Source organism: Dermacentor silvarum, chromosome 7 (assembly GCF_013339745.2).
Source record: "Dermacentor silvarum isolate Dsil-2018 chromosome 7, BIME_Dsil_1.4, whole genome shotgun sequence".
NCBI classification, from domain to species: domain Eukaryota; kingdom Metazoa; phylum Arthropoda; class Arachnida; order Ixodida; family Ixodidae; genus Dermacentor; species Dermacentor silvarum.
In genome coordinates, this window is record NC_051160.1 from 24,510,418 (window position 1) to 24,530,160 (window position 19,743).

General features: G+C 42.1%; 2 protein-coding genes across 8 annotated transcripts in view; both read left to right on the top strand.

Annotated features, from left to right (window-relative positions):
* Window positions 1-15,806, top strand: part of LOC119458767 (keratin, type I cytoskeletal 9-like) — a 54,562-nt gene extending 38,756 nt beyond the window's left edge. Inside the window, exons 12-16 of one of the 5 annotated variants that reach the window (XM_049670352.1) lie at window positions 4,988-5,050; window positions 9,201-9,254; window positions 12,253-12,303; window positions 12,965-13,024; window positions 15,653-15,806. In XM_049670352.1, coding sequence (XP_049526309.1) covers window positions 4,988-5,050; window positions 9,201-9,254; window positions 12,253-12,303; window positions 12,965-13,024; window positions 15,653-15,660 — 236 coding nt within the window. In that variant the 3' untranslated portion in view covers window positions 15,661-15,806. The remainder of the gene's footprint in view (window positions 1-4,987; window positions 5,051-9,200; window positions 9,255-12,252; window positions 12,304-12,964; window positions 13,025-15,652) is intronic. The other 4 variants (XM_049670354.1, XM_049670353.1, XM_049670355.1 and 1 more) reach the window with 4 other exon arrangements.
* Window positions 15,807-19,420: 3,614 nt separating this feature from the next.
* Window positions 19,421-19,743, top strand: part of LOC119459443 (uncharacterized) — a 307,019-nt gene continuing 306,696 nt past the window's right edge. For all 3 annotated transcript variants that reach the window (XM_049670370.1, XM_049670372.1, XM_037721221.2), the window contains exon 1: window positions 19,421-19,593. In XM_049670370.1, the coding sequence (XP_049526327.1) occupies window positions 19,479-19,593 (115 nt within the window). In that variant the 5' untranslated portion in view covers window positions 19,421-19,478. The remainder of the gene's footprint in view (window positions 19,594-19,743) is intronic.

The following is a 19,743-nucleotide window of genomic DNA, read 5'->3' on the forward strand; positions in this document are numbered from 1 at the left end:
TAGATTGTGTGAAGGTGTATCAAGTTATGGAGCATTACAGAAACCTTCTATCGGTGCAGGAATTTCAGCCACTAAAGGTACGGACACTACAAATGTGTTCATGTCTGTGCAGGGAGCTCATAAAATGACTAGTCCAGTAACATGATAAAAATATATAACATGATCACGAACTTGCGATGCGTTCCCAGAATGCATCACAAGCGTATACATTTCGTCACGCAGTGGTAGTAGGACTCTGCAAAGTTTTTGTAAGAATGAACGTTGTGAATGAACGTAGAACAAAGATTCAAAGTTTCTCCTATTACTCTATTGACTATGCCAGAAATATACACAATTTTCTCCAAGGTATGCTCAAATCTTTAAAAAAGAAATGAGCAATTATGAGGCAAAATTTCCATGAAAAAAAGTCTAGGTTTTGCACAATGCATAGTACTTTGATATACGAGATATAAACTATCTTATAGCACACCTGAACAGTGCCATGATAACGTACTATAGTTAGATTGGAAGTCATTGTCGAGTTGAAGAGATTGGTTGTGATGATATCATGGTACGAGTGGCGCATAAAACTCGTCAAGAAGCAACACCGTCAAGCATCGTCAAGAAGCAACACATGCAGCTTTGCAAACAAAATGCGTTGCCGAACTATGGAAGAAGCTTGTTCTGTTAATGGCGCCCAATATGCTCAAGTATCTGTGATGAATCGAAGTGAGAATTTTAGTACACCGATCCAAGCCAAACACAGTAGAGGAATAGTCTTACATAGATTACGCTTGGTACGGCGTAATAGTGCCGCTTATAAACTACTGGCAAACCTAATAGTGAAATTGTGGAGCAAGCAGTAAACTCAAGCACATTCTGTTTTACTGCAAGAAATATTCCACCTGCCACTTAAACATATCAGGATGCCCCACATTATGAATGGAAGGCTGCTATCATTGAACGAACCCTTCAGTGCAAGCTAGTCAGGCAAATCACAGTAGAGACTATGTGCGCAGTAGTACAATATATTGAACAAGCCGGAAACTAAAATACATTAGGCGTCTTTACATATAAAACGTTGCGGTGATGTTTCGTTCACTGTTTAGACACTTGTCTTCCTCTTTGATTGTCCCTCAATCCCTAAAGTGCAATTGCTATATTACGATAACGTAATGTGCTAGCTACTGTGACTTACCAAGCTAAGGTCATTGGACGTTTACAGCAACGACTTAAATTTTGATCTAGGGCAAAATGGGTGTTGTAAGTCATTTATGAACGCAAACGTTCATTCTCCGATCGCATGAAATCTCCCTTATTCGATTTACACATACCAGGTCTGGTTTTATTGTTCGCTAAGTAGTTTTCATTCATTTTCGCTCCCCATAACAGTGGAGCATACAGTGTTTCTAAAAGGTGCCTATATCTGCGCACTTAGTTAATAATATTACTAAAAACCACGACTTTTCTATTGAAGCAGGTGGGTAATTTGCCACAGAAATTATCAAATTGACTACAATTTGCAGTACAGGTTCATGAATGGTTTTAGTTATTTGTTTATTCATCTTCAGACGCACTTCAAACCTCGACAGAATAAGCAAGCAATTTGTGGGTTTTTGCTATGTAGAGAGTGAAAGAAACTATATAAAACATAGAGGTTGGCCAGAGGTTTTTCCTGTTAACTTCTTTGGCGTACCTTGCAAGGAGGAAAGGGGATAAAAAGTGAAGAAAAGAGTAGGAAAGTCAAGCACGTGCACAATCCATACGTAGCACGCTGCGTAATAATGTTTTTTTTATGCAGACCCGTAGGCATTATGGTTGTGAACAGTGGTAGCCTTCTGCGCTGAGTAGCTTTGAAACCACTGGCGTGCCTTTTACTTCGATATTGAACGATTTTTCATTTCATGAAGCACTGCGCGCGTAACTTGCCTTTCGACGCGCTCACGCGGGCAGACACAGAGACGGTATACGTGAATGTCTTCTAACCGCTGCATATGTCGCACACTGGTTTCTTGGCCATTGCAACGATGAAGACTGAGTAAGCGCTTCGCTGATTCACAAACGGTGCAACATGGTCTGTTCGCGTCGCCGTAATGCAGGCGGGGGATGCCAAGCCATGGAGCAACGAACGTAGACAAAACATGGTTAAATCCATACCTGCCAACTATCGAGAAGTTCTTGCAAAGTTTGCGAATTTGTGCTCGTTCTGCGATTTACGATTGTTGCGTCATGCTATACGAAAAATGCATTGTGTTGGGCAAAAATAGTTTTAAAGGTGTTGATGGATGGCGTGACGCAAGAAGAAAAAATAGACGTGCAAAAATAAATTTCCGAGGTACTTGCGCTGCCTTCCTGAGGCAGTTAAACACGCCGCATACTAGTGGAATACTTGCATTGAGCAAGCTTACTTAGTATTGTTCCAGAGGCTGGCGAAATAGGCAATAGAAAAGCCCCTGAAAAAGTCTGCACGATCTAAAGAGAATGTACGTCTCCAGTGCTGAAACTTTGCTGCTGTTTGTGTGTTTATGACGTTAAATCAGTAATAAAGCTGTGATGTATGCTAGAAAAAGTGTGCACTGATAGCAAAGTTGTTCACAATGCCTCCTATACTCAGCACAACTCCCCCTCTTATGCCCTCCCCTCCTCCCCGGCTTGCGGGATTTTTACGAATTTTAAACGTCCCAGGTTGGCAGGTAATTTAAAACTTTCGATTTGCCCAAGGACAATCCATATTCACGGGAGGTTGAGCATACGGCCCATTTGCAGCGTCAGTTCGCGAAAATGGAAACTAAATACACCGATCACTCTAATATGCTGGTCGGGAAACTTCGTTAGTTTTGCATTGTAGCGGAATTCATTGAAACTACGTTATGTCCCTTGCCATGGCTACATTGATAAATGGCTCCAATTGTCGAGACTATTGGCTCATTCTCTCTACGCTGCTTTGCGTTTTGTGTGCTTTGGAGGGTAGCCATGAAAGTAGAGAAAACTGTACAGTGCTGTGGCTGCTGAATAATGAACTCTACTGCATCATGGAATGCTACAAGTTTTGAACTCCTAGATATAGTCCCATAACAAATTTTCAACTTCATTTCTACAAACTTTGCCGGCATCATTTCATCCTTAGTACTGCTCAGCTTTTCCGAGCTATCTGTGTAAAAATACTTTTGTTGCAACGTTGTTTGCTTGATGACTGGCAATGTCGTTTCAAGGATTCTTATTCATCTGGAATAGAAAGTTGTATCTGAGGCTGGGGCTGACACCAAAAAAGTGCATAAAGTCAGGCAGCAGGCGTGACTTCTGTTGGCAAAGAAGCCGACAGAAGTCAGTCGACATGTTGAGCAATGTTCTTGTAGAACCTTGTATGCGGCCTCACTTCTAGCAGGCGAGCTAGCATGAGGAACAGCCGCTTTCTGTCTTCTCCCGTCATACCAAGGAAATAAAACTTGAATTGAATAGAATTGAACTAGCCAAGTGCAGGATGTGTACCATGAGCGCATCATTAGCAATGTAGGTTGTGATAAAATAATTTTGGGGAAATTCCTATGTCGCAACTTGGAATGCAGTTCTTTGCACGCCATGACACGTCCAGAAAGGCAGGGTTTGCACACTATAAATTTACAGATAGTTGTCATGCAAGTATTTCCTGGTAAGGTAAGCTTGTACTACACGCAACCGAAAAATCAGGTGTTGCATAAATTATTGTTAGCTGTGCTCAAGCACCATATTTCATCTTAACAAAAATGAGAAAAGTTCCATCTTAGCGCTCAAACACATCATCTGGTGCGAGACGTGCTGGCTCAAAAAGAAATATCTCTCAATGATACCAAGATACGATTCTGTTCATCTATTGAATCTTATTGCTCATTATTGTACACAGGGTACGTGTGAATTAAAGGATTGAGTAAATACTTTTCGCGTGGGAGCTGCCGGCATTGTTCTTTTAGGTATGCCGAAACTGCCACTAAATTATTGTGAAATCATACACGAACGTGTCAGTTTATCACGCTTGACGCCTATGTCCCAAATTGAACATATAATCGAGAGCTGTGAAGTTGGCGGCAACAAATCCATGAGACCAACGAGCATCTTGTTCAGCGGTGTACAGCTGGGTGCTCGGCCTTACGCAACATTATGGGAAAAGTAATTTGAAGACCGCTTTCTGAAAATAAAGGACTGTATTTCGCACAGACATCTTTTTATCTAGCGAAACAAATGTTGACTGATTGCAACAACCTTTGTGTCATCCAGAATTGCCTCATAAGCTACATTTCTGATTCCCTTTGAAATCAATGGTAATGGCTGCTGGGAATCTATCAGGGTGCTTCAGGTTCTATATAGACGCCCCAGTATCAATGACACTATGAATGAAAGTCTGCGTCAGACGCCATCTGTAACCCGGGCATATACATTATGCTTTCCTATATACCTCTATGCCGATCCTCTCCGTTAACTTGCTGACGCAGCTAGCCAGTACTACTTAATGGTAGTATGATAGGTTGAAGGGTGATTTGCCAGGTTTGAGGAGAAGGACTTGGTGACTGCCTATAAACATGTTAGGGACCAAGCCGTCACGTCATGACGCCTTGAAAATTCCGAGAAATACATCACCGGTACCTAGACGAAGGTTTTAAAGGACAGTGTAAGTTGCACCATCGGATCTTGAGCATGAATGACACCTGCACATGGCGAGGGCCGTCTTAAGCTATTCCACGGAAAAAGGGCGGTTAATAGCGCATCTCGCGAACCAGGGGTGCCAGTAGAAACGCAAGTGCGTGGCCAAAACATCGGATTCCGTGTCTTCGAATATACCTTCCCTGCATCATCGTTCTTTTAGCACCCTTAGTGAAGAAGTAATGGCCTTAATGCTTAGCGCTTGAGAACAAGGAAGTGGCACTTTAAGTTCAATTACAGCACCCTTTAGCAGCTTTCATGAGCATAAGGAGCGGTGTTATCCGAGGCCCATATTCTTTACCGTTGAGACTTTCTAACTGAAGTATATTTTTAGATCCTGGTCTCGAGGATGCGCCTGGAGGCGAGACCCCGGGTGAAGGTGACAAGGAGGGTGGCGGTGAGTACTAGTTCGTATACTGAAGCCCGAAAAATATTGCAAAACCAAGAAGGGTGCACTCAAGTATTAGGAGTGTATGTGTAATTGTTGGCGGAGCGGCGGGACGAGGTTAGAGGAGCCCAAAAGGTATTCTCAATAGGCTATGTAGAATTGCAATTAGGGGATATTCTGAGGGCTTTCATGAACGGGCCCTGGTCGGCTAAGAATTTGTAATGTCGGGTAAGAATATTAAATATAATCATTCAATACATTCTGGCCTGCTCTGCACAAAGAAACTATTTTCGTCGATTAACTTGTCATGACATTTTGATCTGCTACAAGGTTAAGATGGAACAGGATAGGTGAAAAAGTTGACACTCGCTTAAGCACACGCCAAAGAGGATGAAGGCGAAAGCCTGCGCATTCACGACACATGCATTAAATTTCTTCACATTCTCATTCGAATACGTTGTTACTTCCTATTGTTTTCTGCCCCCAACGGTCGTAGGTTTGAGTGGCTTAATTACTTCTGTCGTAATTAGGTATAGTTAAAGCACTCGAACCCATGAACTTTGTTGGTAGCGCCATGGTGGCACCAAGTGGCATGGTTGTTACTTCATATTGTTTTCTCCCACGAAAGATGGTTCGACTACTACCAAAGGTTGAGGGTTCGAATCCCACCGAGGGTCATGAGTTCGAGTGTCTTAATTAACTCTATCATAATTACATGTGCCTAATTAACTACCAAAAGTCGTGGGTTCGTGTGCCTTAATGAACTCTATCTTAATTGATGTGCCTTAATCAACTTTGCCTTAAGTAAAATCAAAGGTCGTTGGTTGGACTCCCAGCAAAAGGTGATGAGTTTGAGTGCCTTAACTCTATCGTAATTAATTTAGAGTTATTTGTATAACAGATCTCCTTAAACGTAGTGGCTTCTCTTCGATTACAGAACAAAATCGTGTTTGACGATTAAAATTCTTTTTACAGCTAGTGAATCACCACTACCTTATTGATACGTCGCACATTTTAACACCTGTAACTGGTTATGCTACCCGTCATAAACATTCCCAAGCAGTATCCCTGTTAACGCCGCATAACAACTGCTTCAAATACTCTTTTTTCCAAGAACAATAGTTGGTTGGAATAAACTTCCTGACGTCGTTACACTAAATTCTTTACCCCTTTTTCAGGAGCGCCTGCATTCTTGACTCTGTCGCACATAATTTATTTCCTTCTTTTTGCTTGCATTCTGTCCTTTTATTTGCTTCTTTTTGCTTGCATTCTGTCTCTTTACCATGTTGAATTCAAGCGTCGGCAAGATTGCTTGTAATGTATGTTTGTATGAGTGTACTTGTATGTTCCCACCCTGCTAAAACTTGTAAAAGATGGCAGTATCTATAAATAAATAAATAAATAAATAAATAAATAAATAAATAAATAAATAAATAAATAAATAAATAAATAAATAAATAAATAAATAAATAAATACTCGAACCCACGACGTCATGGTGCCACCAACACAAGGTATCACCATCAATTTATGTGCCATTGAATATACCGGACGGTCAAATTATCGACCATGAACCATCTAAGGCTGTTGCCTTAATAAAAAAACACAAAAGTGACAGTCGTCAGATAATAAGTGATAAGGAGGAAGTATTTGCTCGATTAGAACTTCGCCATTGAATGCAACTTGCCTATATAGAAAATCGAACTGCACACATTTATAAATAATATGGTAGTATTCTTCAGATATGCTTTTTATTTGAATGGTCCTGTTAGTGTCCTTGCTCTCTGGGATAACATAGCCTACCTTCCCAGCTCTAAGAATGACATCACTCTTCCTCTATTTGGACAATTATCAAATGCACTTTCTTTTCGACTGCCCCGCTTCTTTCTCTTTTGCTAATAGATATGTTAATACCGAATTTACTTTCCTGCAATAAATCCGCTGCTAATTGCGCACCGCGTAATGCAGTGCTTCCGGAAAGTGAGTGCCTGCGTTAAGTTTTCTACAACAGCCACGATGCTGCATTTTGGCGACAATAGGTATTGGACTCAATTTATGCAGAAGGCAGACCCTTACTCCTGACACTTTGCGTAATGTTATGCCTGTGATATTGTGAGGTGGATAGGAACGCTGGGTTCACCTGCCAGCAAAAAATTAGGCTGCTTGGATGGGAAACCATGCGAATTCTTGTTGTGCTGGGCTAAATAACAACGTGGCGGAAAATATTAAGCAACAGGCTATCACTCAAATAATGGCATAAAATTGAGATGACGTCGTTTCGGTTCCACAAATGTTTCTTTGTAACAGTATGGTTGGCATGCATGGTTGTGCTCGCGATTTTTGAAAATGGTATCCTTCACAAAAATTTCAAGCTAAAAGCAGACTTTAGTTTTTTGTGTATATGTTTTTTGACCAGTGCAGGCATAGATAGCGTAATTTATCGGGAAAATACTGAAACCATGAATTTTGCAGGAACTCAGTCTGTCACAAGTTGTTCATACCCATGCAAATGTTTCGGAAAACTTTTTGCGCTCATTTCGTGCATGTAGCTAAAACTGGTTAGGTGTAAAGGAGATGCCATGAACACAAACAAAGTTTATTGCACAGTCCGCCTAGGTTTGATTGCTTAAGAAACTTGCATGGGCCTGCTAAGTACAGCAAAAAGCACATAAAATTTTATGTGCTGATGTTTTGAACGCTGCGCCTATTTTCCCACTGAAACATTTTGGAACCACTCAACTGTATTCCTTGCATAGTTTGACTGTAAGTGCTAGCTGTCAATGCATGTCGAAAAAAAGAGTGAGGACATAGAGTTGTCGTGAGCTAAATTACATACACTAATTAGCTCTGGAGCGTTCATTGTGATTAGATAAAGACATAAAATAACGAAGCTGTGGGGCATATGGTGTTTTTTGACAGGTTCACAACTGGAGAATGCCAATATACATACACCTTCAAATATGCACGCAGTGAGGTGTATGCATTGAACAGGGTTCACAGCTAATCCAGGTGATTGAAAAAGAAATAGCAGTGGGCAAAGAGTCGAGCCTCATCACTTCTGTAAATAAAAAGTTTTCACACACACCAGAGAGGAACAGAGCTTTCAAATTAAGATGTGCCTGCTGCGGCATTAATCCCGTTGTGCTCGGTAATTCACTACAAAACAGCCCTATGTGGCCGCTGCCACTGTGCTACTCGTTATAAATTTCTATGTAGTTCGTCCGGAATGAACAATCTACGATGTGACAGTCACAAGGTGATGGCTGCGACCGGCTAAACGCAATCGGTATTCTAAATATGGGAGCAGTTTCTGTCAGTACTTGATTTCTGTAAACTTAGGAAGATTGGCCGCGAACAAATACTCAGAGGGCTTTTTTTAACTTACGTTTTCAAAGCCTGATTCCTTGTGTACTGCGCTGCTCGAAGCAGTAAGTTATAAATGAGCACCGAGTTGAAAAGCAGAAGAAATAAAGAAAACTGGCCGCGTCCAAGAAATACGGCACTAAGATAGTGCAATCGGATCTTATCTGATGCCATATTTAATTTTCTAATCGAAAGAGATTGACTACCATGTTAATTGTATGTGTTCTTTTCCTCACCATGTTTTCCTCACCAATGTTTTATTATGAAGCGTCAAAATTGGTAATACGGTATTGTGCTAATTTATTATATTTTCTCAATTTCAAAAATTCCATTTTTGTTTTCTTCCCGCTTTGCCTACTGCAACCCGATTCATGGCCGATCCAACGTAGTGGGTTGAGTCATAAGCATAGGCTGCAGACCGAGCCAAACCAAAACACTACAGGAAAAGCCAAAAAGGTGCAGATTAGAGAAGTGCATCGAGCGACAATATTTATTTCTGGAGACTAAGAATAAAAGAATACGAGTACCTGAGAATGAAACGGAAGCGATTGACAGAAGTTGGCTGCCCTTAAGTTCAGTGGTTCCCGCAATCCATAAACGTTGTATCTTCTGTGTTACGCGCAGCGGTAACTTGAAAATCTGCGTTGTTCTCGGCTTGGTGTGCATCGCCGCGGTCTATACTTAGTGCACGCAATGGAGCTACCGCTATTAGTAGATCAAGCCCAGCAGTGATAAGTGTCTCTTAATGTTTTCTAATTCACCAAAGCAGTGTTTGATTATGTGCTCCTTTGTTCACAGGAGAAGAAGAAGAAAAGGATTCTAAAGATAAGAAAGAATCCACCGACAAAGGTAGCATATATTTACACAGGATTGGTCTGGCGATATCGGCCCTGTGTCAATAATTCCCAGAAATAAAAACTATGCAACGCTATTGTTTTAATATCTCGCGGGTATAAATTACCAAAAAAACCTCTTGAAATTACGCTCGCCAAATTAGGGGTTACGTAACATCAGAAAGAGTACTAACTTTTGGTGCCTCTGTACTGGGCTTTAGCCACAGGGATGTGTTTGATGCCGTTTGTTGTTTCATTCAGTCTACAAAACGAATGACATTTCAAATCCCTACTTTTAGAATTCTCTTAGTGATATTTGAGTGTTCAGTCGTAGCATTACTGTTTTAAATTGTACTCTTTAGAAAAATTTATCTGTGTGTCTTGATTACTAAATTGCACAGTAATTGTAGTTTCTAAAAACAGTATCTAAAAGTTCAGGTGCCCAATTCTTGGCCAATCCCCCAGAGTGGGTACGTGCCATGTTTTAAGGACATAATCATCATGAGGTCAAGACACTTCCAAAAAGAAATAAGGTCTTCATCTAGTGTCCCTTGTGTCCCTAGGACTACCTGATGCAGAAATACAGATCTTTGCCGCACAAATTTACGCACAAGTAGGTAGAATCATAAGAAACTGCCGCAATAGCTTAGTAACCCTTGCTTTGCGCTGATGAAGTCGCGGGTTTTGAACCTGGACACGGCGTCGTGACATTAATGGGTGTGAAATGCCAAAACGCTTGTGCACGTACATTTAGGTGTATGTTATGGCACCCTAGGCGGTCAAAAATTGCCGAGTCCTTTACTGCAACGTGCTCATAATGCTATTGTGGTTTCGGCAGGTAAGCGGCTACAATTTAGAATTATAAAGGAGCGTGAGCTATTCTTGAGAGGAGCACCATCGTTTCAACTGTATTTGCATACTAACACGTCCGTCTATAATAAAACGACAACTTTTGTTACAATGCGCATTTTGATATTTTATTTAAAACATGTATTCAGTATCCCCCATAAACCTAGTGGCATGCTTCTGTTAGCTGTGAGCGTAATGAGGACGGAGGTAGTGTATGAGGCTTGCAGAGGAAATAATGGTGATGAGGGGTATATGCGTAGAAAAGTACGACGTATCTCTAAATACATTTGAGATTTCATACTCCTTGTCTCACAGGGTGCATACATTCTGGATGATTGGCTAAAAATGAGCACAAAATCAGTGACCCAAGTTGTGTGTTTGGCCAGGCAGCAAATATCTAGCGTATATCCAGTTGACACAGTTCAGTGACCCAACACTTTCACAAATATTTCAGTTTCTTTTAAACAACTGAACAATCGAAACCGTATATATCTTATTTACTGTTTTCTCGGAACACTGAATTAAACGGACAGCGCCTACTTACACATTAAATTCTTTTGAGCATTTGTGAACCCTACTTGTAGGAACAATTGGCAGCACCTGTCTATCTCGCTACAACAATGCCGCTTTACTGAAAGGTTTGAGTGCTGTCACCCTTCGTCTTCGCTCCACCAATCGTTTAATCCAGTGGTGGCGGTGGAGAGTCGGCTGCATAAACGCTGACCAAAGGAAGCAGCGGCTGCCCTGGTGGAGGAAAGAAGTGAACTCCCTATTGAAAAATATGTGTACCACTCATGCGCCCTATTAATATTCGTATATGATCCTATATGATTCTGTTCGAAAACATATACGTTAAAACACAAATCTGTATGATCCTATAGGATTACAGAACGGCGCACGTGAAACTTTTGCGATAGGGCTTGCCGTTTTCTACCTCAGTGGATTACTTCGAGCTTATATCTTCCCATGAACCTCCGTGTTGCATTGATTCCTGTAGCCGGTTACTCCGCACGGGGGGAGAGAGAGTAAGGGACGATGACAGCAGGGGAGACATTCTGTAAGTGTCCACCAAGTGGACATGTCCATTTCGTCTGCATGCTGTTGAAGTTATAATTGGTTGGGCATGGGTGTGCGTCAGGAAGAGCCAGGCGCCACAGCCAGTCAGCCCTTCAGCAGTAGACAAAATGGACATGTCCACCAGGTCGACACTTGCAGATTACCTCCCCCCCCCCCTAGATGGAAGAGGCAAAGCGCACAACAATAAAGTCTGTTCAGTGCCTGGAGTACAGACCTGCACGGATGCGACAATGCCACAACAAATGCAGATAATAAAGTACCCTAATGCATGGGTCGCCCAAAGCGATGCTTTGGAGTTTGTGGGGTGGTCATGTTAGGGCTAATCATTACACCTCTGGCACCTATCTATAGCCTATTGAGGAAGAGCGTTTTGAATTAGGTGTTTACTCTGCCTAGTTAAACATGCGCACGAACACTCTCTAGCCAAAACTGCAGCGCAGTCATGAGCCCAGTGAATGGCTGGGGTCGTGTTAGCCAGTCAGTAGTGCGAGATGACTACATGTTCTATAGAAGGGATGAACGCACGGCCATTGTGCACTACTAATCCTTTCTTGAAACGTCTAATCAATCATAGCCACGCGGAGGGCGATCAGACAATGCACCAGCCCTTTCGCTCGTTCTGGTTTGTTGACGCGATCCATAGCTTTAGCTTCAGTGCACTGAGTTTGTCACATGAAGTATTGTGTCGGCGCAGTCGCTGTATTGCGTGTTACTTACTCAGCCATGAGTGCGGAATTTGGTGGACCCATGATATGCTCATGCTGGAAGCTTTCCTAGGTAAACCATGCCTCTAGTCATTAAAGTTACTATTTAGTGTACACTGAACAATAGAATAAGTTCACAGCATTGAAAATGCTGAGTACAATACCTTAGCCTTTACTTCCTGCCAGGAAGTAGAGGCCAAATATGATATGTCACCTGCCCAGACCTTGTGTTGTCGCAGTACGAAGCGAGCGGCGAATGCAGGTTGTGCAGCAGTTATAACTTCTGACGGGCACATTCCGCGATTCACCACGCTTCGTCCTGTATAATCTTAACTGCTGATTTTTTATTGTTGAAGTCTTTAGAATATCAACATCTTCATATTTCAGATTCTGGTGATAAAAATACCGAAGGTGGAAAGGACGCAGGTAATTCAGGAGGCAGCGATAAGCGTTTTTGCAGCCTCTGTTTAAGCATGGTCTTTCGTGGTACACAAGATGTCTATTCTGATTTTACCGACAAGTTTGCTGCATTAAGAGAAGGCTGTAGTGTCTAAAGCTGCATTGGTGTAAATAATTTGATGAGCCATTCTACCCAAACTAAGTGCTAGACAACTTCATGTGGAGCGCACAGCTGATGTAAGTGTTCCACCAAGGTTCACTAGCCTCCACTTTGTAAAGAACAGTGGCCCGCTTAATCGAAGCGTCACGTGATTCTGAGTGCATGCTATAGAGCTATTTATGTCACTAGTACGTGCTTTTTTGACATTAAGAGAAAAATAGAGCTGCGCAAGCCATGTAATGCGTAGAGTAGAAAACTGGTGGACCAGTAGAATGACAGAATTGGTGACAAGAGGAGGGAAGCGCAGTCGAGGACGGCAAAAAACTAGGTGAGGTGATGAAATTAGTAAATTTGCAGGTGGAAATTGGGAATCAGCCAGCACAGGACATGGGTAATTGGAGATCGCAGGAGATTGATCGGCCTTTGTCTTGCAGTGGTCATAAAAATAGGCTGATGATGATGGTGATAACAGTGCTTGTGAGCATGCAGTGTAGTCTATTATTTCAACTAACTTCATCATTTACGTTTTCTTACCAACAGAAAAGCCAAAGAAAGAAGAGAAAGCAGAGAAAGAAAAAGCCAAGGCAGATAAAAAACCAGGTACGTGTCTTCTATCACCGCATAACACTCAGAAACTAGTAGTAACACTCAGAAACTAGTTGTATACTCCAGAGGGGTGTATAATACATCAATTTGGTCCTCTTTAGATCTGTATAATACATTAATTTGGTCCTCTTCGCTGCACTATACAAAATTGTGATGTTTCTTTATATATATTGCCGAGTTGGAGTTGTAAACTGGATAGTTCTGTTACTTGAAATTTGCATATTTTATACACTTTTTGCGAAAGAAATCGGCGGCCTAAATAAAACGTTCCTTCCCACAGTAACGAGCTCTTAACCTTTTCTTTTAAATGCAGCAAGCCTCATCAAATTCGGTGCACTGTTCTTCGAGAAAATCGATTTCTCCTTTCCCCCGTGTTTAGATAGGAGCACGCGAACAAATGCGAATGCTCAACGTTTATGTGTGCTTAGCTAGTCCGCCCGAACACAGCTGCTTACAAGGTGACCAGCGCTTCTTTTGTGGCTACGTATGTGAGGGTTGACCGTAAATGGATTCTATGCAGATACCACTACGCTGACATAGACGTCACTGAATGGTTCGGAGATTAGAAAAGCACTAGATATGCCATAAAATGCAATAAGCTATCATTATGCTCATACGCAAATGTGCAAGCAATACGTCAGTTGAATCTGTAAGGAAAGCGCATCATACATTCCGTAATTTTTATTTACGAACAGTAATTTTTCAACGACAAAAACCGCATTCGTACTGAATGCCGATGTTTCTTTATGCGAGTAAACACAATTTTTACCACCAAGCAAAATGTCGCAACGTCACCCTGAAAGCGAACAAACGTAGGGACAGCAAAGCAGTTACACTAAATAAAGCTCGTGGTTTTATGGGCAATTCAAATTGCAACAAGCATTCTCATATTATTTGAACAATGTGTGTGTCACGCGCGCTAGTTTCATGAATATAGTTGACTCCATGACCGCGAGCACTTGCCACGACAACGCTGGGGTGGTGAGCAGCACTGGCATCTTGAAGCGCACGTGATTGCCGCAAAGGGCACGTTGCCTGCTAACGCTCCCATCAGCATTTCAACTGTGCCGCCTCTTCGGAAACTCCGAAAATAACGTGACCTCCAAAACAGGGTGCGCGGGTAAGCAGAACATGAAGTCACCAGCAGTTTTCAAACAGCCCTCAATTCTTGCTTTCGCACGTGCGACAATAAAACAAATTTATTTGGTAAAAAATGCACCAGAGGGATAAAGAAGCAAAACAGAAGCGAAAATAGAAACAAAATGCAGTGGAATATACTTACGGTCCTTCGCTTTCGGGTAAAACTAGATAAATGCCAAATTTTTGCACCCCGAACAAGTTTTATGAAAATCGGGTTAAACACGATTTGTTCCCGAAGTACGAGCTTTCGTTATGGATTATAATGTCTGCACGTGTTGAGGAACTAATGAGCGCTGCCCACCTTGCGTGAGCGAACGCTCAAAATATATCGCATTTTTTGTAATATACGTAATACATATGATAGATGCTTTCTGTTCGAAATGAACTCAAGTGCAAACTGGCATATGTAGTATAATCAGCATCTGGCGGCCTTGCATGAATTAAAGCTTTACTTTTGTTAGTAGCTGAGTGGACATGAATATGGCAGTGGCCTATCGTGCCGTATTTTCTGTATGTCACATCTGTGTACACGGTGGTAATGAGGTAGGAAGCGAATGCAGCGCCAACGCTGCTCTGGTTCGTGAACAGAAGCTGTGACCGTTGAGAGGTCATTTATTCAAATATATTACGTTCAAGGAAGGGCAGCACATTTTCCTCTGAATTGAATATTATTATTGCAAAGCGTATGGTGCGATGCGGCAAAACAGTACTACAAAGTCGAAAGGCTTAACAGATTGAGAAGGGACAAAAAAAAAAAAAAGCTCCAAATACCTATCATAATCTTGTTGTGGCGCTACCGTGAGTGGCGCCAGTCAGAAGAAGACGACTTGACGTGTGGAGGTGCAATCGGTCCTCAACAGCCATCTTGAGGCAACCACAACATCATCTCGTTTATGTATCGTTGCCGCTCTTGTATATATTGTAAATACATCTTTATGTGTGATTTCCGCATCGTAACAAATTGGTGGAGGTGCTGGGTAACAATATAAGTCAACAAGAGCTTGTAAGTCAAGGAAACGCATCTGACCTCTACCGAAGCATGCCTGTGTGCCCTAATATACTTTTTTCTTTCTTTAATGAAGCTCAGAGAACGAAGTAAAGAAGGAATCGCCTTACATAACTTCGTTGTTTTGTGTATGTTTTTCTTAAAGATATTAATAATGCCTTAATTAATAATACCTTAATTTGTACAAGTGAGTTGGTCCCCTGACTACCGAGCAGTTCTTTTCGCCATTGCATGGCCCCGGGAGTGATTTTGCTTTTCTTCAAAATGTTAAGTTTTTTTTTTCAAAAAATGAGAACGTTGAGTTGCTTATTGTTTGTGAAAGTTACCTATAACATTCCGAACTTCTGACTGCCAGATCTCAAATTTTGCTATTTTTTTCTACTTCAACGTTACATCTTTTTTTTTACTCTCGAAATTTTAAACCCGAGATCAAAAACCCTAAACAAATTCCTGTGTTTTATTTTCTTATTTTTCAGCCGCTTGAGAAGCAAGCATCAGAAAGACGCTGGTTTCGTGCTTTTTTCTGCGGTTATGAAGACGTTACGTCGTGCGTTTCCGCAGAATAACTGTGAACACCCCTGGAATAGAGCAGTAGTATATGTTGCCGAAATAAATGCGCTTTTTGGTGTGCATTGTTCTTCAAGATGCAGTCTCTGACGTAGTTCTTCTACTAGTAACTGTCTCGCTTAAGAAGCAACACGTCTCTTTACATTCCTGTATAACCATTCTTAGAAGTAATACTGGCACTTCATTTGGTTTATCAACGGTTTTTCATTGTAATAACGGCAATTTAAGGGCAATAGTGGTTTTTAGGAATGGGCAACAGAGTCAAGGTGAGAAAATTCGCGTTAAAGTCCCACGCTGCGTGTACCGACTGCCTGAAGCACAACAACCATTGCACTGTGTGGCGTAGTTGTGATATGGAAGTATGCCGAATTTGGTTCAGGGGTCAAATGAAAAAAAAAAGATATCTGTCTTAGAACGAAAACGCAAATGATTTAATGTCGGAACTATAAGACCAACAAACAGGCCTATCTAATGTCCTTTGTGTCACATTTAAGCATAGAACTCCTCATCGCGAAAATAATGGCTTAATGTTGACGAAAACTGACATTTTGGTACGTTTGTGATGTTTTGGAGGCAATCGGCTAAACGTGTTCGCAAAATAAAATTTTTGTCGTAAAATGAAGCTTTAGGAAATTCAAGAAAAATGACTTGAATGAAGAAATCAATAGTAAGTTTTCAAAAAAAATTGTAAAATTGGCAAATTTTTTCAAAACTTTGGCTTCCTAAAGCCCTTTTTGGGAATGAAATTGGCAATAACCAACACTACATATTGAAGGCAAACCTTTCTAGGCTCCACATGCAAAGATCGTGCAGCTATACGCACCAATATAAATTTTACACTATTTCCCGGCAGAAGCGTGTTTCACGTGACAACAATTTTTTGTCAGAAAAAGATATATTGGAAAATGACTTCGCAAGCCATTAAGTAGCCATGATGTTCTACAAGAAAATCTTAGATAGCCGAGCCATCTCTATATCATATGTCTATTGTCAAGTCTATGGAAGGCTATAGGCAATGTCATTGGTGATGAAGGCAACAACACGAAACCTGAGAGGCGGTACGTGAGGTCGATGTAATGAGTGCTCTTTTTTTTTCGCGTCAGGTTGAATGTCGGAGAGCTCTTCAATTTGTAACTGGAACTGGAACGCCATTGCATTTCTCCGCAAACTTTGGTAATTATTATCTCGAAACTGGTGTCATCCCGAGAATTCGTTTCAAATAGATCCACCTTGCGATTTTGCCGGCTAGAATTTATAATTTGCAATATGTGCCATAAGGTAATTAGTGAAAAACTTAATTAGTGGTTTTTCTAATTATTCCATTAGGCCTTTCACTTTTGTCCGCCTCTTCAAGTCGACCACCTACCTCATGGACCATAATCGTGCTACCTGCCACAGGGAATTAAAAAAAAGTTAGAGTGTTCGGTGAAACACCCGGTTATTCAGACAACATAGGTACTTTATTTACGACGCGGGTTTACCATGCACATCTCCACTGAAACTGAAATTATCTTTTGGTCACTGTAGAGCGGCACCATACGCAGTGGCGCATGCTCACTAACCCAAGTGGCTCCTAAAATAAGTTATTGCAGAGCAACCCGCACCTCGTTGCACATACCCAGTGAGCCCATGTAGGCGTGAAACAAGTTTATCGAATATCGGCACATACGTAGTGGCCCATATCCACTGGCCCAGTGATGCCCAGTGATCCGAGTGGGTACTAAAGTTAACACCGTCACATGCGTAGTGACTCCCGAATGTGACATCAAAGAGGTTCGTTTAAGTGTGGAACATACCTAGCATTCCATCCCCATTCATCCAAGTTGGGTCGAAAGTTCATTGAAGTGCGGCACATAAGCAATGACACATATCCAGCAATACAAGTTCACATAAAACAGGTTAACTCATTAGTGGCACATGCGCACTGTCACATACCCCTGACCCAAGTTAGCCACAGTAACCAAGTTTATTCTACTTCACTGCTGGCGCAAATTTTCGGCAGGGGCGTAATAGTTAACACGATCACTCCACGGTCGAAAAAAGCATCAGCAGTGAAGAGGAATACTCTTGGCTCTGTGTTTGTCAGGTCGGGCTTTGCGCCACCAGGTGGCGCCAATAACGCGGCCGCGCTAAAGCCCCTCAATGAACGCCCCCGCTCACCCGGTAAACCGTCTGCGCTTGCCGGAATACCGGACGCACAAAAACTCTCTACTACGTAGATAACGTTACCTTGACGTTTACCAGCCGTTCCGCTCACAACAGTACATGCGTAGAGCAGCTGAGCCGGCACGCGAGTGCGCTTATAGTGTGCATGTGCAGAGCGCTTATGCTATCTGAGGAAGGCCGAAGCCTGCCCTATCTTCACCACCGAGGTGATGGGGGCTTTGACGATGCGTTCCCTTTGGTTTGTCCTATTTGCAGCCAAACGCAAACCGTATCTTTGGAGACAATTTAGAACCTTCGAGCGTGAGTGGCGCACGCGCCGTCCGCGAGACAGCACGTCAATGGCGGGGGCAGCGGTGTCAACCACGTGAATGCATCACGAGCATCCGTGCAATTGCTATCGCAATAAAACAAAACAGTACACTTTCATAATTAGAAATGACAGTTTACTCAATAAGAAAACATGTGAGGAAACAAACAAATCCGAGCGAACTTTAAAGTAGTGAGAAAAAGAAATAAAGAAACGTGCTGACCATTTCAAGAGTGGCGACAGTCGTAAAACGTCGCGGATTATTGGCGCTCCCCAGCTGTTTCAATGGTCATGACAAGGCACCACACCACAACAGTGGTGTCTGTTCATGAGCCACCAGACCAGACTGCCTGTGAAAATACCTTTAACTGTGACTTTCTCACACGGAGGGGAAAAAGAAGAATTGTGGAGGCGTTGCTATGAATAGACATTCTCGACAGCTACTCCGAACTATGTTGAGCTGCCATAAACTTTCGCATTATTTGTGGTAACCTTTTCGCTCTTTCGCGAAGTTGTACGTCATGCGCACGTACGCAGAAAGGTGGTCACGATGACAACGTTTACTGCCCCATTTGTACGTTCTATTACAAATACAGCATCCGAAATATCTTGCTCACTAATCTGTACTTGCAAGTTAGTGCTGTCTCGACTATTGTGGCTTCTTCCCAATTCACTTGCGCTACCACCGTCTTGGTGTACCAGCGAACCCGAACTGCCATGTATCAATGCCTGAGCTACAAGACACGAGTGTATGCAGGAAAACCTCAAAATGTCAAGGCGCATTGTGAGGAGGTGAAAAATTGTTGCAGCTTTCCTACTTACAGATATTGTTGCCAAATGTTTCGAACTGCGGTGAGTGGCATAACGTTTCGCCTCTTTTCTGGGAATAATCATCTCACCATTGTGCTATGATGTACGAAGTCCTTGCGCACCCAAACAGGTGAGCACGGCTTCAAAGTTTGCCGCATTCCTTCGTTTGAAAGCGGAGAAAGCACAAGGAATATAGCATCTGCTTGTTTTCCGATGAGCTATCGCCATTTGTTCTCGTGCACGGTGTTGTGTTGGAGTCATGGGCAGCAGACTCTTAAAACGGTAGAGCAGGCTATAAGGTGTGTATGAAATAAAAACAAAACAAACGCCAAAGTTTGCATTGTCTCGGAAGGAATAACACACTGCCGGCCTCTTCTTAGCCGAAGCTGTTTCGCGCAAGCAGCTGTTCCAGATCCATGCGTTCTCCTTACGGGCGTAAAACTCCCTTGTAAATGCATCATGGGCTGATTCTGGTAAGGCAGGATAGGATGAAGGTTGCCTTAGTGACCATCACGCACGTTGTCGTCGTGATTATAGCCAAGGAATTGGAGATCGTTAAGGCAAGAAGTGAGTAAAACACAAGGCTATTGCCTCCTATTCAGTATTTCTTGTAGCGAGCAATACGATTATCGCGATAAACGGAGATTTCCTTTCGCTACAGTCGTACAAATGTCATGTACCTGCCTGACAACAGCCACGCCAGCTGCCAGTATATAG